The 25,809-nt window shown below is 42.2% G+C and overlaps 1 protein-coding gene across 1 annotated transcript; it reads right to left on the reverse strand.

Moving 5' to 3' along the window:
- Positions 1–245: 245 nt before the first annotated feature.
- LOC112260990 lies at positions 246–25,809 on the reverse strand. The gene is made up of 12 exons (XM_042329348.1): positions 25,551–25,809; positions 8,050–8,394; positions 7,605–7,946; positions 7,350–7,481; positions 7,129–7,178; positions 6,890–7,009; positions 4,061–4,073; positions 1,490–1,831; positions 926–1,276; positions 649–777; positions 456–505; positions 246–365 (listed from the first exon to the last, which is right to left on the reverse strand). Exons 1-12 carry the CDS (start codon positions 25,807–25,809, stop codon positions 246–248), a joined length of 2,253 nt encoding a protein of 750 aa, XP_042185282.1.

The raw sequence follows: 25,809 nt of genomic DNA on the forward strand, positions 1-25,809 counted from the left end.
GTTGCTGTGTGTGTGAGGCGGTGTTAGTCGCATGAGAATGGAAAACCCTTTTCTTCACTACAACTTAAAGATGTCTGAGTATGGCCCAAATAAATACATTCAACTTCCTTTGTCTTGATTATTGTTAAATGTTTTATTCATCTGATCACATGGCAGAGAAGCAATACATTTAATTTATTAGTAGCTACAGTTACAATAACAAAGCTAATACAATAACTTAGAGCTCATGCATCTGTTTTATTGTTCTACTGTCTGATCCCAGAGTACACCGTCTCTTCCTCCATGTTGCTTCTCTGTCTTCTAGACCTGTTCTTCTTGTTGCTCAGATTCAGAGCTACATAATGAAGACTGTCTGCATCTTGGGCCTGTGAAGAACAATATATTACTATATGCTATATAGTAATATATAGTAACTGTTATTTTTATTGTAATACAACATTTGGAATTCTGCTTACCCCTGCATCTGAAGAAGAGACTGCTGATCCTCTTGTCTGAGAGACGGGTCCTGAAAAGAAACACAGAAGAGATAATGATACAACTCCTTCTTCCATTACAGACACATCTGCTGATATCAAAGACGAGCAACTTCTATGAAGGAATTAACCTGCTACATACATCATTCATTTATTAGGTATGGACTTCACTTACCTCTACACTGCAGACACTTTCTCTTGTTCATATTGTACATGATGAAGCCAAGGACAGTAATCAGGATAAATGAGAGACCCAATGATGCGCTCAGGCAATACACCAACAGAAGAGGTTCTGCGCCATTGTCTGTGAAAATAAATATTGTGCTAGAAGCATAGTAACTATTTGGATGATTGCATGTTTTCTTATGTGATCAAATAACTAGTACTCTGTGCAGATTTACACCGTAGATTATTCAATAGATGTAAACAAAAATGTAAAACATATCACCTACCCTTGATGTCCAGTATGGTCCCATTTCCAAACAGAATCTCCCCACATGAGGCCACAGCACAGTAGTAAGTCCCAGCATCAGAGAGGCTGAGGTTCCTCTTGGGGAGGTTGTAGACACAGCTCTGTGTAGGAGACCCAGCCTCAGGGCTCTTCTCACACTGATCACTCCTGTCTCCATGGGTGTAAATGATTCCTGGATGGGATTCTCCTGAGCCATGTCTGAACCAATAGACACTGTGTTCTCCTGCACAGGTCTCAGTGTGTATTGTACAGTTCAGAGTCACATAGTCTCCAGGCTGGACTGACTCAGACACAGGCTGCTGTACAACGGTGGTGTTTCTGGATCCTGAACCTGATAAGAAGGTTATTATGTCAGTAAGTATATGTGTGGGTCTTAACTAAACATATGTTGAATACATAAAGTAATATTTGATTATGGGAATACATCATTTTGTATTCAGTATCATTGTATCCAGATGGTAAAGTGGAGAAAGTGCTCAAGATGTTCCCTCAGTTGCAGTCCATAAGTAACTAGTTATTTTCTCTCTAAATGTGTATTTTGTACCTTTTACAATAAGAATGTATCCTTCTGCAAATTCCACCATATTGGAGTAGGAACTTCCACAATAATATTCTGCTGAATCAGAAAGCTGTACGTCTGAGATCTTTAGGTGGTTTATTCCATTGCCGCTCTCCACTGAGACACGAGGGTTACCCTTAAAGTCACGGTAAAATATAGCATTCTTTTCATACTCATAAAAGGTTGTCATGAGCTGAGGATTATATCCGAAGGGTTGGTTGTACCACAAGAAGTGCATTGCCAAATTGCCTTCATGAAAGCAGTGCAAAGTCACTGTGTCTCCAACGTTGGCTGACATGAGACGGATGGCTAAGGATTGTGCCACAGCTAGAATACACAAAAGTACAGAACTTCATTATATACCTCAATATACATGTATGAATTGTATCAATTAAGGTGTACATCCTATAAGCAGAGAAATTTATATGTGTGACTTACCCATCACTTTGAAAAGTGGAAGTATGATACACAGTGCCATGACCATCTTTGATGTTGTCATCCTCTTTACTAACTGTGTCTTAAGTGGAAAAAGTCTACTATGTAGACAACACTTCTACAATGGGCTTATTGGTGATTGGTCGTTCTGGACACGTGCATCATTTTCATAAATGCCTTTTTTCAGCCGACCCTGGTCTTCATAACTGAATATTACTCATATGATCAACGTTTAAAGTGGACCAATGCTTACTTTATTGGATATTTTGTGCAGGGTGGGTGTCTTGATGATGATGTATATACAGTATATATATATCTTTTTTACATTGTGTACTTTGCAGGCACTGAGTGGACAAAGATGTCCAATCCTGAGGTTGCAGTGTGGAACGAGAAATATAAATGTCCATCAGTAAAATGGGTTTAAAGTAATACTGTTGTCTGGTAAGCATGCAATACATTTTCAAGCACACATTGCAGTATGTACCTGTATATGCTTTTGGTATCAAACTCAGTTTTGTGCCTGAGATATCTTTGGCCCCACCCCATGCAACAGTTACAGTTCTCCTGATGACCTATAGGAGGTCTGTTATAGATAGAACATAACTTGATATGTACCAGGGTGAACAGGGGTGGAGTGTCATGAGTGTATATGGGGGAATCACTTACAGGATGAAACAAGTCTTTATTATGTCAGTCTAATGACCTATCATTCACTGAATCAGGATCTATCTGAAGTGTAACACCTGACAGTTTAGTACGGTCAGGGGTGTACCTGGGTGGGTAGGGCTCTTATCTGTAGCCTAGTATACATTAATACAACTTCTACTTTAAACTGTAAATCAACTATCATAGTTCAAGAATGAACATGAACATGCTTTTTAGTCCAGGACCAGTCATAATCTGTGTCTGGGAAACTGGCCCATGTGATAGATAGAGGCTATATAGCATGAAGTATGTCAGTGGACTGTATTTCTAATTGTCATGGTCGTGATCAGCAATGTAAACATGAGAGAAAACACACTGACACCACATAGACATCCTGCTGAAACTATGTAGTGAAGGAAAGGTCAACCAGGCCTGTCCAAAGTAAAGAGACAGCCTTGTCTTGAGCACACAGGAGATCAAAGTGTTCAGGTACCTGTTCAATGAGTGCATGATGTGTGGGTGGGTTTAGCATGGTGTTAGCAGTTGATGTTATTCTTCAATAACACAGACCCAAAAGCAAATCAGGGGGAGAAAAATATATTTATTAAAAAATAACAAATCATAGTTCTTATGCTGGAAAGTAGATGGCAGATGTTAATACCCAAGCCTAGCCTGTGGTTGACCGATTACAATTCCTTGCAGTTAAATTGGGCCAATGACCAAATACCAGGTATCCCGTTTCAGAGTCAATGTATAGACAATTTGGACCAATGAGAACTTGCCACATGTAGCTATGAGTCCCGGACTGGAATTTCTAAAAAACACTAGTTCAATTGCTCTCTAGCCCTCTTGACCTGTAGTCCTCTTGGCCTCTAGTCATCTGCGTTGTGTATTTATCTTAAAATATTCTTACAATGGTAACAGTAGGTTGTCTCTGCAGAAGCCCGCTGTACAAACATTCATACAGGCATACTGTATGTACATAACACAAGAGAAGGAAGAAGTCTAGTTTAGTCCCTATCAGTTGTTTAAATATATATTTATTCATGCAAAAAGAAGGCACATTCTGTACACAGGGATTTCAGAAGAGCAGTTCAATCAATTGACACATAAAGCATAAGCAAGGATGATGATGATCAATTGAATTAGAATATCTTTCAAATCCAATACGTGCAACAAAGCAATCTCTATAAATCATCATTTGCAATACATAGCGATGATACAGTATCACAGACTTCATTCAAAACCCATCTCTAGTCTATTGACACTGGTCTTAGCTTTATCTATTTCCTGGTGGTGTAGACGATGATTATAATGATCAGACAGCAGTGGAGAACTACAGTTCTTATAATGGAGAGAAGGACCAGGATTCTCATCTGTGGATCAATGTCACAATATGAAATAATACAATTGCTCTTTAAATGACATTGACTGACCAGTTTAAAGCTATGATCCCTTACTGATATGATCCCTCACCTGTTAAATCCATCTTCAATCAGGATAGGTGAAGGGGAGGTGTCACACCCTGTTTGGTCAGGGTGTGATCTGAGTGGGCATTCTATGAGGTATGTCTAGTTTGTCTGTTTCTGTGTTTGGCCTGATATGGTTCTCAATCAGAGGCAGGTGTTAGTCGTTGTCTCTGATTGGGAACCATATTTAGGTAGCCTGTTTTGTCATTGTGGGTTGTGGGTGATTGTCTATGTATGTTGCTTGTTAGCACAGTTCTTATAGCGGCACAGTGGTTTTTCGGTTATTGTTTTGTGTTCAGTGCTTTCTTTAATTAAGATATCATCGTGAACACATGCCACGCTGCAGTTTGGTCCGCTTCTTTACAACGATCGTGACAGGAGCAGACAGGTTAAAGAAGGATTCTTAAGCCTTGAAACAATTGAGACATGGATTGTGTGATTCAGAGTGTAAATGGACAAGACAAAATATGTAAGTGCCGGTGTGTGTCAAGAACTGCAACGCTGCTGTGTTTCAAGCTCAAAGGTTACCTGTGTGTATCAATGGTCCACCACCCAAAGGACATCCAGCCAACTTGACACAACTGTGGGAGGCATTGGAGTCAACATAGGCCAGCATCCCTGTGTAAAGCTTTTGACACCTTGTAGAGTCCATGCCCCAACAAATTGAGACTATTCTGAGGGCAAAAAGGGGGGAGGGGGGGACTTCTGCTTGTCAAACATCACTTTCACAAATCATGGGTGTTAATATGGAGTATGTTTCCCCCCCCCCCTTGCTGCTATAACAGCACTACTCTTCTGGGAAGGCTTCCCACTACATGTTGGAACATTTCCGCAGGGACTTGCTTCCATTCAGCCCCAAGAGCATTAGTGAGGTGGGGCACTGATGTTAGGTGATTAGGCCTGGTTCGCAGTAGGTGTTCCAATTCATCCCAAAGGTTTTCGATGGGGTTGAGGTCAGGGCTCTGCTCTCTTAGCCAACCAGCTAATTTGACACACTTTATCTAGTCTGTTTTACTCTGTGGTTAATGTGGTTCTAAAAGAAATCTATCAGAAGGAGGATCCTCTATTGGTCTCATTCTGACAGAGGAACCTGCAGTTGACTTTTTGCTTCACAAGACATGTCTGTTTGAGAATGTACTGAACGTTCTCACATGACATCATCACAAAATTGCCCCTCCCCCAGGACCACAAGTTAGAATAGATGGTGCTGCATCATACATGAGGTGCTTAACTCAGAGGGTTCAGATAGGGTTCATTAGCAGTTATTTGTGGTTTGTAACTGATTTCAGATAACAAAATATATATTACAGTCAGTTTTATATATACTTGTTTTGCTGTGACTAAGCTATCATGGGAAACATGAACAACAAGCAAAGATAGTGAGAACAACATTGACACCACATAGACATCGTGTTGAAAACCACAGAGAGACAGAGAGCAGGTAGGAGGGTGTGCACAAAGACAGCAGGCCCTCTCACCAACATATTATATACGACCTCATCTTGTGCTTACAGCAGACTGCAGAGTACCTGTGAATTTGTTCACTGTGTGGGTGGTGGGTGTGAGTGACATGCTATCGACACAACTTAAAGAGGACAATGCATTACAGAGGAGAGATGACATGAATAAATAGGTTGTCTCACATACCTATTCAACTACTCCCTGGAACTCAATACAAGACTACACACAAACACGAGTCATTGTCTTCGTCATATACAGTAGAGAGTACCCTGCTACCCATTTTATTTTGTATGATTGTGTGTCTCCTCCTGGTAACTAATCTACACTTTATAGTAACTTAGTTGATGTTAGTAGTAATGATCCAGTGATGATGACTGTTGGATGCAAGTGACTCTAAGATTCTGAAATGGATTTATAACGTGATACAGATGTGTAATATGTATGTAATAAATGTATATATTACCTTGTTATAGATTCTTCACAGACACACAGTGTCTTTGTTGGGGCTTTGTTGACAGATATTATGACTATACACGAACTATCTCTGGAAAGTACATTTTCAATGATTCTTCGACAAATTTTTAAACAATTTGAACATTTTCACAACTTCTAAAAGTTGCTGTGACTACTGGTGAAGCTGCCACAGGGGACTTCCATATACACTGCTGCGCCCTATCGACAGATAAAGGAATTTTGTCAATGGTTTGTGAAAACTGCTCAGTCACAATATGTACATTGTCATATCTGAAATCAGTCTCAACAATATAAATTATGTTCAACGTATATTCACCTAAGATGTTTATTTTAATTCAGGCTTTTCTCATGAAGAGAGTGAGTTGTGCTCTTAGTGAAATGGCTGTTTGTGGTTTAGATGCAATGAGGTGTGTGTAGAGAGCACGTGGTGTGGACTGACAGTCATTGCTGGTGGTTAGAGATGAGTTTAGCTGAGAGTTAAATCTATTTATAGCATTCAGAACACTACAGAGATGTTTTCAGGATACAGCTAAAAAAAGAGTTTGAGACAAACTAAAACACCAGTCAATAGATCAATATTCACAGTGCATTATGCAACCTAAGATAGCTTTGTTACATTGAGCATCAGCCTAATACGGTTGTTGCAAACTGAATCTGTGGTAGAAATTTAAGGACAGAGATAAATATGCATGCAAACAAAACAATATCTCTATATGAAATCAGTTTAATGTTTTATCTAAAATACACAACAGTATCATTGTTAAAAGGAGATTGACAGAATACAATTTTAACACACAATGAAAAGCCATAGTTACACATACAGTGTAGAAATCACAAAATCAGTGTGAGTTATTATTAAAGAGCAAAAGTTGATGTTTCAGTCCATGTTTTGGCACCTCACCCCAGAGTACACAGTGTCTCTCTCCATGGTGCTCCTCTGTCTCTGGGTCTTTGGCTTCTTGTGGATGACATTCAGAGCAGCGTAATGGACCGATGTGAGTGTGTCATCATCTTCTCGATCCTAGGAGAAATAGCAACACATTCCAAAGACATCATGAAATGACCTGATAATTTGATAGAAGGATCTGTTTACAGTTCATGAAACTCGTACAAAAAAAAATCACTTTATGGTCTGCATACCTGGGTATGACAACCGGGGACTGCCGGACCACTTGACTGAGTGTGCGTTTCTTTTAGACAAACACATGGAGGAATAATCATCATCAACATAATCATCATCATCAACAGGGACATCATCATCAACATATTCATAAAATGAATTTACCCAGTTTCATGACTAAAACCTGTAATCTATACTGCACCCACAGCTTTAGCATATTTTGTAGACAATGATAACTGACCTCCGCACAGCAGAGAGGTTTTCTTGGTCATCTTATACAAAACACAACCAAGGATAATGATGAGGATGACACAAATAGCCAACGCTACACCCAGACAGTACACCAAGAGAACCTGGTGCTCCTTACATCCATCTGTAGAAGAACAGACAGTGATAGAGGAGATTCAGGACATTTTGTTCATCCAGGCATATAATTTATTCATAGCAATATGAATAAATGTTAGACATTTTCAGAAATGTCAGAAATATCACTTGCGGTCAATGTCCAGCTTGGTCCCATTCCCAAATAGTATTTCTCCACATGAGGCCACAGCACAGTAGTAAGTCCCAGCATCAGAGAGGCTGAGGTTCCTCTTGGGGAGGTTGTAGACACAGCTCTGTGTATGAGACCCAGCCTCAGGGCTCTTCTCACACTGGTCACTCCTGTCTACATTGGTGTAAATTATTTCTGGAGGTGATTCTCCTAAGCCATGTCTGAACCAATAGACACTGTGTTCTCCTGCACAGGTCTCAGTGTGTATTGTACAGTTCAGAGTCACAGAGTCTCCTGGCTGGACTGACTCAGACACAGGTTGCTGTACAACAGTTTTGCTTGATCCTGAAATAAAAAGTTATGAATTAATTTTAGATGATGGATTAGCACATTTGAAGAATTAACATACAAGCTATATTTTAATACAGTTAATACAACAACAGCCTACCTTTCAGAATGAGAATTATCCCATTTTTGAATTCCATCACATTAACATTAATTCCCCCACAGACATATGTGGCGGAGTCAGATGGCTGAGTGTTGGAGATGTGTAGATGAAAAAATCCATTTCCACTTTGCACTGTGAACCGAGGGTTATCTTTAAACTCAGTGTGAAATTGTGCACCACCATCATATTTGTAAATTGTTGATACAAGTTGAGGCTTCTGTCCTACTGCTAGCTTGTACCATGAGATATAAGAATTTCTGTCCGGATAGAAGCATTGCAGAATCACATTGTCTCCAAGATGAGCGTGCAGAAGAGGACTTGGATGGCTAATGTCCTCCGTGTCCACTATAAATAAAATACAGAGAAGATTACTCGAACATTTACTTACTTTAAATACATCAATCCTAAATCCTGGTTGGGTGTGGTGTACAGTGTTTGGCTTCCCTGTGTGTGTGAATCAAACATGGTTGAACATTGATTCAGGAGTATGAAATATTAGAATCCTTGGTTTACCAAAATTATTTTAAGTTGTTAAACTACAATAACATAGATCATATAATGAGACGAACTTACAGGCTTGGATGAGAACCAGGAAAAGACACAACCTGAACATCCTTCAACTTCTCTCTCTCTGGTCTAGTGTAGCAGAACAACTGAGATGAGGGTCAAGAGACAAAGTGAAGTGACAGCATCAGCAGAAATTTGTATCTACATGCACCACAGGAGGCATAACTTTTAGGTTGGCTCCATTGGTTGTTTGAAGAGGAAGTGAGGTCAAAAAAATGTCTCACCTTACATACATACAGTATGTATTCATAGATGAATCAATGATGCTATTCTCTCTAAAATGCTTACGCTACCACAATGGAGTGCTATTTTTCTTCAAGTGGTATAAAGTCAGTGGCAATTGAAAGTCTCCACTAACACTTAAGTATTCATTTTTTATACAAAGTGGGATTGAAATTGATTTAATTGTAATTTTTCGTCAACGATCTACACAACAAAAAACAATGTCAAAGTGGAAGAAATTCGAATAAGTGGTAAGAATTGGGCAAGTCATTAAACGTAGAGGAAAAAACATGTTTATTGAAATATCACACAGGCAAGACATCAGTTAAGTTAAAGCTTGGTCGCAAATGGGTCTTTCAAATGGACAATGACCCCAAGCATACTTCCAAAGTTGTTTTCGTTTGGTCAGGGTGTGATGTGGGTAGGTATTTTATGTTATATGTCTAGGTTTTGTGTTTCTATGTTGAGGCAATCAGAGGCAGCTGGTTATCGTTGTCTCTGATTGAGAACCATACTTAGACAGCCTGTTTTCCCACTATGGGTATGGGTAGTTGTTTTCTATTTCGTATCTGTACCAGACAGAAATGTTTCGGTTTCATTTGTTCACGTTTTAGTATTTTTCAGTGTTCTATTAAAATAATTATGAACATGTACCACGCTGCACCTTGGTCCTCACCTTCTTCCACTTACGACAACCGTTACAATAACCCAACCAATTCAAAATACAATACTGAAAAAGATTTTAGAAATTGAAGGGAAGCCTAATATAGCGGAGTAAGCTTTGAGATTAACTTTAACTTTAAGTCCTTTGACACAACAGAAAATAGGTTGTTAACTGGGACTTTACGACCCCTGGGAAATAGCTTATAGTTGTACGGGTAACATTTGTTAATGTCCAATAAATGCACCTCTATAGATAAGGATTCCAGAAAGGAGAAACACACATCGAGATAGCAAAATACCCATAGAATGTGTTGAGAGAAGCACACACATAGGGAGTAGTGCCATATACATCAATTGTGAGACACATAGATTGTGAGAATATACTGTAGAACATAACTATCATAATTGGATAGCGGTAGAAAGAACACACACATAGAAGGTAAAAAGCACATACACGTAGATGAAGATGAGACAGAAAAAGGATTGGGCGGCTGTAAAAGGAGACGTGACCCCAGGACAGGGGGCAGCGATTCTTTTACAGTGGGCTGTAGATAGAGAGCAGAGAGAGAGAGAGAGAGCGGACAGACAGGAGTCAAATAATTATTGCTACTCTTGGGGAAACAGCAGGAAAGATTTTTAAAAGAAAGGGAGAAAGTCGAGAAAAGGGGACGAGTCAAGAGAGGAAAGGAAAAAAGAAGATAAGGCAGAGACAACGAGAGAGAGAGAGAGAGAGAGAGAGAGAGTAAGGAGAATCCTCGCTGGGGAAACGCTTGGACCTTTAAATTGGGGCTATTTTCTGGGAATTGTCTCGGTAGTACGTGCCAGAGTTTACGACTACAGACAATTATAATAATAGGGTTATTTGCGTCTCCATCTTTTCAATAGTGCTGGTGGTCCAGGGGTAGAACTCTTGCCTACAACGTGGGAGACTCTGGTTTGTATCGCAGCCTATGCACCGATAGACAAAAAATCATTCTGATTGTAATTCAAGTATTGATATGTTTTGCCAGGAGAGATACGGTTGTTAGTGTTTGTTTAAGATATAAACTGAACGTTTTAATAGCTTGTTTAAGTTAAATTGAAAGACTAATTCATTCTAAATAATAGCGAGGCGATTTCGATGTAATACGTTGTCTTGCCTAAATGGTCTGCTGGAATAACCAATTGAGAATGGAGTCGTATTTAAATTACGGAATCATAGAAGAGATAGTTACCTAAATCTAAAGAAATTCTAAATAATAGCGGAGAGATAATGGCGATAGAGTGGTGCCCACCGAAATGTTCTTCATTCTTATAGATTGACTGACATATGTTATAAACTGAGCGAAGTACATGGTACTTTAAAATTTTGTAGAAGAGAAAGTGGAAAGTTTGGTTTTACTTTTACGATAGAATTAAAGCAGAACTCAGTTGGAGTAGGGGGTATATTTTTGCCTAGAGGCAGGAATAGGAGAGTTGGTTGCAGTGTTGTCAAATCATTTTCAGGGTAAGTTGCTAGAGGCAGGTTGATTTGTTGCTAATTGACGTTGCGATATCATTGTGTGATAACGTAAATTTGTGTCATAGAATAGAATACACGTAGAATACACAATAACGTTACTCAAATTGATTTGACAGTTGTTCAGGTACAGACTCCCACTCTTTTCTGTACTTCTGGCAGTACAATTTTGATTGAGAGATGTTGAATGATGTTGTAAGTTCTGTTCAAGATCAAACATTCATGACCAACTATATTCATTGGGTTTGGCTTGTCGAACCCTTACTACTGCTGCTGTAGTCAGCCAACAATGATTTGCAATTCGCTGAAGTTGCTGCTGCCTGGGCACGGGCTGAGCGCCTGCTCCTGACGTCACTCACAATGCACTTTTGGAGCCAGGCAATGATGTTGTGATTGAGGGTGTGACAGGGAAAATAGTTTGTGTCATTTAGAGGGAAAATGCATGCATTATAGCTTTGAGTCACTTTTCAAAAGTTGCTAAAAGTTCCAAATACATTTTTTTAAATGTAGCTAAATTTGCTAAATCTAGCAACAAGATTGCTAGGTGGGCATCACTGGTTGGTTGTGCGTGCTGGGCTATATTTGGTTGTAAGGGATTCAGGTCTGAATAGTTGAATCGTAAAAGTTTTTCTGGTTATTGATTCTTGGTTTGACTGTTTAGGTAACACCAGTGAAATTGAACAGGAAGTTAAGGTATTCTAACATTATAATCTGTTTCCATTACGTGGAACAATGACAGGTCCGCAAAGTGGATTGCAGTTCATTTTATTTTAAAGGGACAGTGCTTGATTGTCTTTTTTTGGAATGTTTTCTGGGGGCTGTAATCTTGAAGGGAGTGAGGGAGGTAGAGGCATGTTTATACCAAAATTGAAAAGGCCTGGAAATGTTTGGTTTGTTTTTAGCCGTTTGGTTTGAGGAGATTTCCATTTTCCTAGAGACACGATATCTTAAAGGGGTACACACATATGGAATATTAGAAGTTTTATTATCTGAGTTTTAATTAAACACGTGCATTATTTTGATAAGGGAATGTTCTGGGAACCTGGGGTACAACATGTAGAAAATGTTTGATGTTTTTTCTTTAATTTGTATAATATAGTATGGAACACGAAGGTAAAAGGGTGGTATGACCTTTGACCTCTATCATGGCTTTCCTTTGTGGTCTGATCAGCGTCATGGGAGGCCATTTGGATAATGAATTTAAGGTAATTTGTGATACTGATTTGAAGGTAAATTGAGTAATTGATAATTATGAACGAGTTTATAGTTCTTCGACATAGTTGTAATTTGAACCAATGAGAAGAAAGAAAGGGCATAGCCTTGGATTAATGGTAGACTTATGTTAAGTATTTAGAACCTAATCGAAGCCAACATGACAGGGATATATGACATCTGTGGTGATTCAGGATTATTGAGAGCATTGAGATAACCTTAATCAACCTATGCAAAATTACTTTAGAGATGGTCACCAAAGACAGGTGATTTATCTAAAATCCACGAGTTCAGACAGTGAGACATTTAGTAAATATTTGGCAACACCCCATATTTGATACTGACTGTTATGAGACAGAGCGACACACAGATAGTAGAAAGGGCAGACGGAGAAGCCCTCCCCGCACTGCTGAGACCTTGATGGTTTGGGAGTAGAGGGGGGGATAGGAAAGGAGCAAGATAGAGAGAGAGAGAGAGCAGAATGAATTTGAGTTGCATGAGGAGAGAAGATAGGAGTGACACAGAATGGGTAGATAACTGTTCCTGAGTGGAGACAAAAGGGGCCTGACACTGAGCCATTGCATAGAAATTATTCGGCACAACAGGTCGAAATAGTAGCATGTACTAGTGCCTGTGAAATAAGAAAGGAGAGAAAGGTTACTGTTTACACAGACAAGCACATAGGCATTTAAAACCATGCAAAGCAGCACAGATAAATCTTAACCAACAGCGCAGTTCAAGAAGAAGAACATATTTACCAAGTAGACTAAAATAAAAAGTTATAATAAAAAGTAACACAATAAGAAAAACAATATCGAGGCTATATTCAGGGGGCACCGGTACCGAGTCAGTTGAGGTAATCTGTACATGTAGGTGGGGGTGAAGTGACTATGCATAGGTAACAAACAAACATCGAGTAGTAGTAGCAACATACAACAGGGAGGAGGGGGGGTCAATGTAAATTGTCGGGTTGGGATTTTATTAATTGTTCAGCAGTTTTATGGCTTAGGGGTAGAAGCTGTTGAGGAGCCTTTTGGTCTTAGACTTGGCTCTCCGGTACTGCTTGCAGTGCGGTAGCAGAGAAAACAGTCTATAACTTGGGTGACTGGAGTCTGACAATTTTATGGGCTTTCATCTGACACGCCTATTATATAGGTCCTGGATGGCAGGAAGCTTGGCCACAGTGAGGTATTGGGTCATTCGCGCAACCCTCTGTAGTACCTTACGGTCAGATGCCGAGCATCCATACCAGGCGTTACCATACCAGGCAGTGATGCAACCGGTCAGGATGCTCTCGATGGTGCAGCAGTAGAATCTTTTGAGGATCTGGGTCCCATGCCAAATCTTTTCAGTCTCCTGAGGGGGAAAAGGTTATGTTGTGACCTCTTCACGACTGTCTTGGTATGTTTGGACTACGATAGATCGTTGGTGATATGGACACCAAGGAACTTGAAACTCTCGACCCGCTCCACTACTTCCCCGTCGATGTTAATGGGGGCCTGCTCGGCCCTCTTTTCCTGTAGTCCACGATCAGCTCCTTAGTCTTGCTCACATTGAGGGAGAGGTTGTTGTCCTGGCACCACACTGCCAGTTCTCTGACCTCCTCCCTATAGGAAGTCTCATCGTTGTCGGTGATCAGGCCTACCACTGTTGTGTCGTCAGCAAACTTAATGATGCTGTTGGAGTCGTGTTTGGCCACGCAGTTATGGGTGAACAGTGAATACAGGAGGAGACTAAGAGTGAGTCTTGGGTGTCCGGGAGGATGCTGTTGATGTGAGCCATGACCATCCTTTCAAAGCACTTCATGGCTACTGACGTGAGTGCCACGTGGCGGTAATCATTTAGGCAGGTAACCTTCACTTCCTTGGGCACAGAAACTATGGTGGTCTACTTGAAACAGGTATTACGGACTTGATCAGGGAGAGGTTGAAAATATCAGTGAAGACATTTGACAGTTGGTCCGTGCATGTTTTGAGTACACGTCCTGGTAATCTGTCTTGCCCAGCGTCTTTTTGAATGTTGACCTGTTTAAAGGTTTTGTTCACATCGCCTACCGAGAGCTTTATCACACAGTCATCCAGAACAGCTGGTGCTCTCGTGCATGTATTGACGCTTTGCTTGTTTGATGGTTCCTCTGTGGGCATAGCAGGATTCCTTATAAGCGTCGGGATTAGTCTCCCGCTCCTTGAAAGTGAAAGCTCTAGCGTTTAGCTTGATGCGTATGTTGCCTGTAATCCATGGCTTCTGGTTGGGATATGTTCGTACAGTCACTGTGGGGATGATATCATCGATGCACTTATTGATGAAGCCGATTTACTGAGGTGGTGTATTCCTCAATGACATTGGATGAATCCCGGAACATATTCCAGTCTGCGCTAGCAAAACAGTCCTGTAGTGCAGCATCAGACCACTGCCGTACTGAGCGAGTCACTGGTACTTCCTGCTTTAGTTTTTGCTTGTAAGCAGGAATCAGGAGGATAGAATTATGGTCAGATTTTCCAAATGGAGGGCAGGGGATCGCTTTGTATGCATCTCCTTGTGTGGAGTAAAGGTGGTCCAGGATTTTTTTCCCCCTGGTTGCACATGTGACATGCTGGTAAAAATGTTGTAAAACTGATTTAAGTTTGCCTGCATTAAAGTCCACGGCCACTAGGAGCGCTGCTTCTGGGTGAGCATTTTCTTCTTTGCTTATGTCCTTATAGAGTTGGTTGAGAGCGGTCTTAGTGCCAGCTTCGCTTTGTGGTGGTAAATAGACAGCTACGAATAATACAGCTGAGAACTCTCTTGGTAGAACGTGTGGTATACAGCTTATCATAAGGTACTCCACGTCAGGCGAGCAACACCTCAAGACTTCTTTAATATTAGACATCGCACACCAGCTGTCATTGACAAAAAGACATACACCCCCACCACTCGTCTTACCAGAGGTAACGTCTCTGTTCTGCCGGTGCATGGAAAATCCCTCTAGCTCTATATTGTCCGTATCTTTGTTCAGCCACGTCTCTGTGAAACATAAGATGTGACAGTATTTAATGTCCGTTGGTAGGATAATCTTAATTGTAGGCAATCAATTTTATTTTCCAATGATTGCACGTTACCAAGAATAATGGAAGGCAATGGGAGTTTACTCTCTCGCCTCCGGATTCTCAGAAGGGTGCCCGATCTGTGGCCGCTTTTCCAGCGTCTTTTCTTCATGCAAAAGGCATGGATCTGGGCCTGTTCCAGTGAAAGCAGGATATTCTTCTCGTCAGACTCGTTAATGGAAAAAGTTTCTTCCAGTCTGCGGTGAGTAATCGCTTTTCTGATGTCCAGAAGTTATTTTTGGTTACACAATAAGTTTTTTTTTAAAGTTACACAAAAAGCAAAAAAAATTACAAAATAGCACAATTGGTTGGGAGAATGTAAAACGTCAGCCATGTTCTTCGGCACCACCTCCAGGTATTGACAACAAGCGGACCGCCACCGGACCCCGGCCCCCCCGGTATTGTCTCGAGCAGATATGGTATTGCTGTCCAGTAGAGACCTGCCACACCGAGTAGAGTCCCACAAACTTTCCCCCCGCTTTATCGTCCCTTTCCCTATTTCCAAGATTATTAGCCCCTCTGCTGTTTGTCTTCTGTTGCCCCGTACCCTCCGCAATCATCTTACTCTTCGTATCTCACAGCCCTTTGTCTCCTGTTTCTAGGCCCACCCCTATTCCCCTTCTCATCGACGGCCAACCGGCGTGAGCAGTGAGGTGCCTCCTGAAGATTCAAACTTGGGGCAGGGCATTCCAGTACCTGGTTGACTGGGAGGGTTATGGCCCGGAGGGGAGGTGCTGGGTCCCCGTCAGGGTCATCCTCGACACAGGCCTCATTGCTGAGTTCCAACGCCGGCACCCTGGTCAACCAGGTATCCGCCCAGGTAGGACACCAGGTGGCGTCCTACCTGGGGGGGTACTGTCCCACGCTGATCTGTTTCACCTGTCTTTGTGCTTGTCTCTACCCCCCTCCATGTGTCTCCTATCTTCCCCATTATCCCCAATGTACTTATACCTGTGTTCTCTGTTTGTCTGTGGCCAGTTCGTTTTGTTTCGTCAAGCCTACCAGCGTTTTTCCCCGTGCTCCTGTCTGTCTCTAGTTCCTGTTTTCTAGCTTTCCTGGTTTTGACCATTCTGCCTGTCCTAACCCTGAGCCTGCCTGTCATTCTTTACCTTGCCTTACCACCCTGGAATACTGACCTCTGCCTGCCCTGACCCTGAGCCTGCTTGCCATTCTGTACCTTTCTGACTCTGCTATAGACTACTGACCTCTGCCTGCCCTTGACCTGTTGTTTGCCTGCCACTTGTTTGAGTTATAAACTTTTGTTACGAAAAAGTCTGCATCTGGGTCTTCTCCTGAGCCTTGACATTCTGACAGTAATATGTTGCTGAATCTGAGAGCTCCATGTCTGAGATCCGTAGGTGTTTATTCCTTTGCCACTTTGCACTGAAAAGCGAGGGTTGCCTTTGAAATTCATTGTGGAAAATCACTTACTGTATATGATCAATGCTAAAAGTGGACTAATGCTAGTCATTTTACAACACGTGGCTGGATGAAAGCTGTCTAATACTCTGTTATAACTCTTATCTGGATAGATAGTCTGTGTAACAACAATTCAAATATCCAACAACCTTTTTTTCCATCTTGGCAATCATACTTTAAGAACCGATTTACCATCACAGGTTCATTTTAAAATATGTTTTTCATGTAGCTTGTACTTTTTTGAAGCATACATTATATGTACCTGTATGCTCTTGGTATCAACATCAGTTGTGTGCCTTAGATATCTTTGGTTCCATCACATGCAGCAGTTACAGTTCTCCTGATGACCTATAGGAGGACTGTTATTCATAGAACATGACTTGATACTGTACGTACAGGATCAATAGGGGTGGAGCATCATGAGTGTATAAGGGGGTAACACCTGCAGGATGAAGCAAGTGTATTTTATGTCAGTCTTGCTTTCACTATCATTCACAGAAAAAAGCACTAACTGAAATGTAGCATATGAGTAGGAGTCAGAGGTGTACCTGGGTGGGTAGGGCTCTTGGCTGTAGCCTGGATACACCTTCTACTCTACACTCTGTAAATTAATGATTACAGTTCAAGAATGGATAAAACCTATGATCTTGTAAGTGATAAGATACTACATGGCATGCAGTATGTCAGTAGAGCTGTGTTTCTAATTGTGATGGGTGGAACAATGACTGAAGAGAGTAACTGACTGACACCACATAGACATCCTGCTGAAAACCACAGGATGTATGCAAGTTCAGCAGGCCTGTCCAAAGTGTAGATATGGTCTCGTCTTATGCTCACAGTAGACCAAAATGTCCAGGTACCTGTGAACAGCTTAGTGCATGATGAGTGCATGTGTTTAGCATGGTAATAGTAGGTTGTCTCTGCAGAAGCACTCTTGACAAGCATTCATACAGGCATACTGCATGTACAGAAAACAAGAGGAGGAAGAAGTCAATTTCAGATGGTATCAGACGTTTAAATTCATATTTATAAAAAAAGGTACATACACAGGGATTTCAGGAGAGCAATTCAATCAATTAACATACAACTTTTTAGGCAAGGTCACAGACCATTAATATTAAAAACACAATATGCTCAACTCAGCAATCTCAATAAATATCATACAATACAATGCATAAGTGATGATCTCCAGAAGTTACTGCAAAACCTATCTCAAGTATGGTTTTAGGTTGATCTATTTCCTGATGAGGTAGATGATGATGAAGATGGTCAGACAGCAGAGGACAACTTCAGTTCCTATGATGGAGAGAAGGACCTGGATTTTCATCTGTGGATAATAGTCATCAAATTCAATGTACAGCTTTGTCCCATTCCCAAACAGTATCTCCCCACATGAGACCACAGCACAGTAGTAAGTCCCAGCATCAGAGAGAATGAGGTTCCTCTTGGGGATGTTATAGACACAGCTCTGTGTAGGAGACCCAGCCTCAGGGCTCTTCTCACACTGATCACTCCTGTCTCCATGGGCGTAAATGATTCCTGGAGGGGATTCTCCTGAGCCATGTCTGAACCAAAAGACACTGTGTTCTCCTGCACAGGTCTCAGTGTGTATTGTACAGTTCAGAGTCAGAGTCTCCTGGCTGGTCTGACTCAGACACAGGCTGCTGTACAACGATGGTGTTTCTGGATGCCGATCCCGACAAAAATGTTTTCACGTCAGTAAATGTGTTTCCTTTTTTGTGTCCTAACTCAACAGTTGTTGAAAACTACAGTAATGTCTGATTTTGAGAATACCGCACATTTAATGAAGACATTTTATATCCAAAACGTAATGTGCAAAAATGATCAAGAATATATGTAGTTGCAGAAAAATAGATTCTAGTTATTTTCTCTCTAAAATCAGATTTGGTACCTTTAACAATTAGAATCGTTCCTTTTCAAAATTCCACCTTGTTGGAAATATAACTCCCACAGTGATATGTTACTGAATCTGAGAGCTGCATGTCTGAGATCCATAGGTGTTTTATTCCTTTGCCACTTTGCACTGAAAAGCAAGGGTTTCCTTTAAATGCATTGTAGAATGTAGCATTATTGTCATACTTGTAAAAAGTTGTCATGAGCTGAGGATAGTCACCCAAGCTTTGCTTGAACCACAAGAAGTGTAGTGTCAAGTTGCCTTCATGGAAGCAGTGCAAAGTCACTGTGTCTCCTTTGTTGGCTGACACTAGGCGCATGGCTGAGGATTGTACCGCAGCTAGAATACACACAAAGACAAACATGAATAGCATCAATTAAGTTCTTTGGTGTCTTCAAATTTAAGGTGTACCCCCTCTAAGCACAGTAGTATAAAAGTTGAACCTACCCATCTCCCTGAGAAGTGGAAATATCAGGCAGTGTGATGATCATCTTTGAAGTTGTCATCCTCTTTACTAACTGTGTCTTGAGTGGAGAAGTCTACCCAAGTAGGCCACACTTCAACAGTGGGCTATTTGGTGATTGGTTGAACTGTCATTTTTGTTGATGCCTTATCCAGCCCACCATGGTCTTCACAGGTAAACTGAGAATCACTTACTGTATATAATCAATGCTAAAAGTGGACCAATGCTAGTAATTTGCAAAAACTGGCTGGATGAATGCTGTCTAATACTCTGTTAAAACTCTTATCTGGAGGGATAGTCTGTGTAAGAACAATTCAAATATCATCAACTTTTTTCCCTTATTGGCAATCATACTTTACCACCTGAATTACCATCATATGTTTAACTTTTTTTAAAGCATTTGAAGCATACATTATATGTATCTTTATGCTCTTGGTATCAAAATCAGTTGTATGAAATATCTTTGGCCCCACCACATGCAGCAGTTCCAGTTCCGCTGATGACCTATAGGGGGACAGATATACATAGAACCTGACTTGATGCTGTACGTACAGGTTGAACACGGCTGGAGCATTATGAGTGTATAAGGGGGAAACACCTACAGGATGAAGCAACTCTATTTTAAGAAGTGGTGGGAAAAGTACCCAATTGTCATACTTGAGTAAAAGTACAGATACCTAAATAGAAAATGACTCAAGTAAAAGTGAAAGTCACCCAGTAAAAGTCTAAAAGTATTTGGTTCTAAATATATGTAAGTTTCAAAGTAAATGTAATTGCTAAAATATTCTTAAGTATCAAAAGTAAAAGTATAAATCATTTTGAATTCCTTATATTAAGCCAACCAGACGGCACCATATTCTTTTTTCTTTTTTTTTTACATTTACGCATAGTCAGGGGTACACTCCAACGCTCAGACATCATTTACAAACACTGCATTTATGTTTAGTGAATCTGCCAGATGAGAGGCGGTAGGGATGACCACGTGTTCTCTTGATATGTGCGTGAATTGGACCATTTTACCTGTCCTACTAAGCATTCATCATGTAACAAGTACTTTTGGGTGTCAGGGAAAATGAATGGAGTAAAAAGTATAATATTTTCTTTAGGAATGTAGTTAAGTAAAAGTAAAAGTTTTCAAATATATGAAATTGGCAAGTAAAGTGCAGATATCCCAAAAAACGACTTAAGTCGTTAGTACTTTAAAGTATTTTTACTTAAGTACTTTACACCACTGATTTCATGTTACTTTCACTATCATTCACAGAAACATTAAGTGTAACACCTGATAGTTAAGTAGGGGTCAGAGGTGTACCTGGGTGGGTAGCGCTCTTGGCTGTAGCCTGGATACACCTTCTACACTAAACTAATGATTACAGTTCAAGAATGGATAAAACATTTGATCTTGTAAGTGATAAGATACTGTGTTAGTCTACATGTCATGCAGTATGTCAGTGGGTCTGTGTTTCTAATAGTGATGGGGGAGAACAACGACGAAAGAGAGTAACTGACTGACACCACATAGACATCCTTCTAGAACCACATAGTGAGTGAATGGTCAACCAGGCCTATACAAAGCAAAGAGACGGTCTTGTCTTGAGCTCACAGCTCAAGGTTGTCTCTGCAGAAGCCCTGTGGACAGACATTCATACAGACACACTTTATGTACAGCGCACAAGAGATGGAAGGAGTCTATTTCTGTCCATATCAGTTGTTTAAATAGATATTTATTCATGCAAAAAGATGGCACATTCTGAACACAGGGATTTCAGGAGAGCAGTTCAATCAATTAACACATACAGAATAAGCAAGGATGATGATGCTCAATTGAATTAGAAGTCACAGGCTAATATTTTTCAAATGCAATACGAGCAACTAAGCAATCTCAATTAATCATAATTTGCAAAGTATAGCGATGATACAGTATCTCCTTCTTTACTCCAAAACCCATCTCTAGTCTATTAACACTTATTAGCCTTAGCTTTATCTATTTTTTGGTGGTGTAGACAATGATTAAGATGGCCTGACAGCAGAGGAGAACTCCAGTTCTTATGATGGAGAGAAGGACCAGGATTCTCATCTGGGGGTCAACGTCACAATATGAAATAATACAATTGCTCTTTAAATGACTTAGCTTTCACCTGGTCAGTCTATGATTCATTACTGATGTCACTTGTTAATGGGCCAGCATCCCTGTGGAAGGCCTTCGACACCTTGAGTCCACGCAGAGAAGAATTGAGGCTGTTCTGAGGACCAAAGGGGCGGGGGAGTGGGGGTGCATCTAAATATTAGAAAGGTGTTCCTAAGATTTGGTATACTCAGTGTATATTGTATCACTCCACTATATTGCAATGGGCAGTAGACGATACCGCAATTCAATAATTGCACTGCATTGCCAAAAGTATGTGGACACCTGTTCGTCAAATATCTAATTCCAAAATCATGGCCGTTATTATGGAGTTGGTGATCCCTTTGATACTAGATGTTGGAACATTGCTGCGGGGACTTGCTTCCATTCAGCCACAAGAGCATTATTGAAGTTTGGTAATCTGATGTTGGGCGATTAAACCTGGCTCGCAGTCGACGTTTCAATTCCTCTTAAAGGTGTTTGATGGGGTTGCGATCAGGGCTCTGTGCAGGCCAGTCAAGTTCTTCCACACAACTATCTTGGAAAACAATTTCTGCATGGACCTCTTTTGTGTACATTGGCATTGCCATGCTGAAACAGGAAAAGGCCTTCCCCAAACTCTTGCCACAAAGTTGGAAGCACTGAATAATCTAGAATGTTATTGTATGCTGTAGCGTTAAGATTTCCCTTCCCTGGAACTAAAGGGTCTAGCCCGAACCATGAAAAACAGCCCTGGACCATTTTTCCTCATCCACCAAACTTTACAGTTGGCACTATAAATTGGGGCATTTAGCGTTCTCCTGGCATCCGCCAAACGCAGATTAGTCCGTCGGAATGCCAGATGGTGAAGCGTGGTTAATCACTACAGTGAACTCGTTTTCAAAGTTCCAGAGTCCAATGGCGGCAAGCTTCACACAACTCCAGCCGACGCGTGGCATTGCGCATGGAGATCTTAGGCTTGTATACGTCTGCTCATCCATGAAAATCCATTTCATGAGGCTCCTGACGATCAGTTCTTGGGCTGACGTCGGGTGCTGACTACTTCCAGAGGCAGTTTGGAACTAGTGAGCGTTGCAACTGAGGACAGACGATTTTTAAGCGCATCAGCACCTGGCGGTCTCGTTCTGTGAGCTTGTGTGGCCTACCACACAGCGGCTGAGCATTGTTGCTCCTAGATATTTCCACTTCACAATAACAGCACTTACAGTTGATCGGGGATACTCTATCAGGAGATAAATTTGACTAACTGACTTGTTGGAAAGGTGGCATCCAGTATCGGTGCCACGTTGGAAGTCACTGAGCTCTTCAGTAATGCTCAGTGGCTGAAATAGCCGAATCCATTAATTTGAAGGGCTGTTCTGGTGGTTACTTTCTTTACGATCAAATGAGGAGAGACAAACTTATCACACAAGTCAGAGTTATACTTAAACTAAATCTTTAATCACTTATTAATAAGGGAGCAGGTCAATACAACCCACACATATAGAGTGAATCGATTGAGTGCTCTACGATGATGGCTGGTCATGACAGGTCGACGATTCACGATCAAATGATTCGTTGAGAGCCCAGAGACAAAAGTATTTTATAGCCAAGATACACCTTTTTCAACCTACATGACGAACAATAGATATATAGAATGGGTAAAAAGGTTAAGATTTGTGTCAACAGTTTATTGTGTAGAGACCAGTGTCTGGCCCTCTGACTCCAAACTGGAACCATCTCTCCCTGGTACGGTAAAGAACAGAAACATTAACTCATGCTCTGGAATGATCTTTAGGTTTTATCACCCAAAAGACATCATAAATCTCCTGTCAGTGTTATCTCCCAGAAGCCCATCCTCAGTAGAACACACGGTCACGTTTCTTCAAAATCGAACCCAGAAGCAGACCAGGACAAAGAGAGTAGGAAGAAGGTGAGTATTTATTTACAAGTGAATGTGAATGGGTAGATATATCCAGGTGGCGTAGCGGGCAGCGGTGGTGAGTTGATGGGAGTAAATAGGTGGATCCAATGGGGAAGCGGTATCCTCCGACGACCAGGCGGGAATGGGGTAAATGATCCGGGTGAGTAACTGAAGACAGAACAAACGGAGGTAAGTTTAAGGCAAGCAATACGTAAAAAACAACAAAACAAATTCTATCCAACTTGAGGCTGATACTATGGCACAACATACTGTTCATGGCTAACGATCCGGCAGGGAATGGATGTCAGGTCCGGGCTTATGAAGAGGAGAGATGATGATCAGGACCAGGTGTGCAGATAGCTGATGGGATACAGGTGCGGGTAATCAGAACTCCCAACTGGCTACATTGCCCGGCAACCAGACAGGGTGCGTTCCAGGACGCCGGAAAAAACACTCCAGGACAGAACACAGGCAAAAAAACAGACTCAGGAAACGGAATTCGTGACAGTACCCCCCCTCCGACGAACGCCACCGGGCGGACTACCCGGAGCGCCAGGGTGGAGGCGGTAAAAGTCACGAAGCAGGTCGTCGTCAGGATCTGACGCCGAGGAATCCAACTCCTCTCCGCAGGACCATATCCTTCCCAATCCACTAAATACTGGAACCCTCGACCCCGCCGTCTGGAATCCATGATGCGGCGCACCGTGTAGACAGGACCACCTCCGATCATCCGAGGAGGAGGAGGACGAGGGGGCAACAGAGGACTGAGGAGGAGAACCGGCTTGAGGCAGGAGACATGAAAGGTGGGATGTACTCTTAGTGTAGCAGGCAACTTGAGTCGGACCACAACAGGATTAATGATCCTCTCCACTACAAAAGGACCAATGAACTTCGGTGACAGTTTCCTCGACTCAGTCCGTAGAGGAAGATCCCGTGTAGCCAACCAAACCCTATCTCCAACGGTATAAGCGGGGGCAGGAATACGGCAACGATTCACCTGGATCTGATACTGGTCAGAAACCTTAAGGAGGGCCTTCCTGGCTCGATGCCAGGTGCGGTGGCAACGACGAATGTGGGTCTGGACAGAAGGAACCGAGAGATCCCGCTCCTGAGAAGGAAACAAGGGAGGTTGGTAACCGTACAGGCACTGGAAGGGAGACATCCCAGTGGCAGATGAAGGGAGAGTATTATGAGCATACTCGACCCAGGGTAATTGAGAGGACCAAGAGGTGGGATCAGAGGAAACAAGACAGCGCAGCGTGGACTCCATCTTCTGGTTGGCTCTCTCCGCCTGACCATTAGATTGGGGGTGAAATCCAGATGTGAGACTGACTGTAGCTCCAATGGCCAAACAGAATGATTTCCAGACAGCAGAGGTAAACTGAGGACCACGGTCAGAAACAATGTCACAGGGCAACCCGTGGACCCTGAACACCTCCCTAACCAGGATCTCGGACGTCTCAGTGGCAGAAGGCAGCTTGGAGAGGGGAACAAAGTGGGCAAACTTGCTGAATCTATCCACAATGGTTAGAATAACCGTGTTACCAACAGAAGAGGGCAACCCCGTGACAAAATCCAGGGCCAGATGCGACCAAGGTCGCCGGGGGAATAGGTAGGGGTGAAGAAGCCCAGAGCTGGCCCGATTGGTACTCTTATTCTGCGCACAAACAGGACAAGCGGCAACAAACCTCCGGGTATCTTCTCCCATGGCAGGCCACCAAAATCGTCTGCGCAGTAACGCCATAGTCCAAGCAACACCAGGGTGACAAGCTATCTTGCTGGCGTGGGACCACTGAAGGACAGCAGAACGAACCGACTCAGGCACGAACAACCGACCGGGTGGACCGTTATCGGGCCCGGGCTGTGTCCGAAGAGCCGCCATCACCTCCTCCTCAATCCTCCATGTAACGGCTCCGGGTCAGTCCAGACCACAAACGGTTGCTCCGCTCCCTCCAACCAGTGACGCCACTCCTCCAAGGCAAGCTTCACAGCGAGAAGCTCCCAGTTACCCACATCGTAGTTTCTTTCAGCTGGAGAAAGACGACAAGAGTAGAAGGCGCAGGGATGGAGTTTACCGTCAGTGGAGCTACGCTGGGACAGGATGGCGCCCACCCCCACATCAGACGCATCCACCTCCACAACGAACTGACGGGAAGTGTCAGGTTGAGAGAGAATCGGGGCGTTGGTGAATCGGCTCTTCAAATCTAGAAATGCTCGGTCTGCCTCAGGAGACCAACAGAACTTTCTGGTGCAAGACGTCAGTACAGTTAAAGGGGCGGCCACCCGGCTGTAATCACGGATAAACCTCCGATAAAAATTCGCAAACCCCAGGAATCTCTGGAGCTGCAATCTCGTATCGGGCTGGACCCAATCCAGAACCGCCCGAACCTTCTCTTGGTCCATCTTGATCTCTCCCCTGGAGATTATGTACCCGAGGAAGGACGCGTGTGGGCGTGAAAATCGCACTTCTCAGCCTTCACGAACAGACGGTTCTCCAATAACCGCTGCAGGACCTGCTTGACATGCTGAACTTGGCTAGAAAGCTCCTTCGAGAAGATGAGGATATCATCCAGGTAAACGAACACAAAAATACCAATCATATCTCTCAGAACGTCATTCACCATACTTTGGAACACAGCAGGAGCGTTGGTCAGTCCAAACGGCATCACCTGGTACTCGAAATGTCCCAT

Source organism: Oncorhynchus tshawytscha, linkage group LG10, assembly GCF_018296145.1.
Source record: "Oncorhynchus tshawytscha isolate Ot180627B linkage group LG10, Otsh_v2.0, whole genome shotgun sequence".
Taxonomy (NCBI): domain Eukaryota; kingdom Metazoa; phylum Chordata; class Actinopteri; order Salmoniformes; family Salmonidae; genus Oncorhynchus; species Oncorhynchus tshawytscha.

Bases quoted from the DNA above. Each gene is read 5' to 3' on its own strand.
- LOC112260990 (XM_042329348.1), bottom strand. From the start codon at position 25,809: ATGGGACATTTCGAGTACCAGGTGATGCCGTTTGGACTGACCAACGCT. The intron at 506-648 runs GTAAGTGAAGTC...GTTTCTTTTCAG, and splicing joins AAAGTGTCTGCAGTGTAGAG to GACCCGTCTCTCAGACAAGA. The intron at 366-455 runs GTAAGCAGAATT...TGTTCTTCACAG, and splicing joins TCTCTTCTTCAGATGCAGGG to GCCCAAGATGCAGACAGTCT.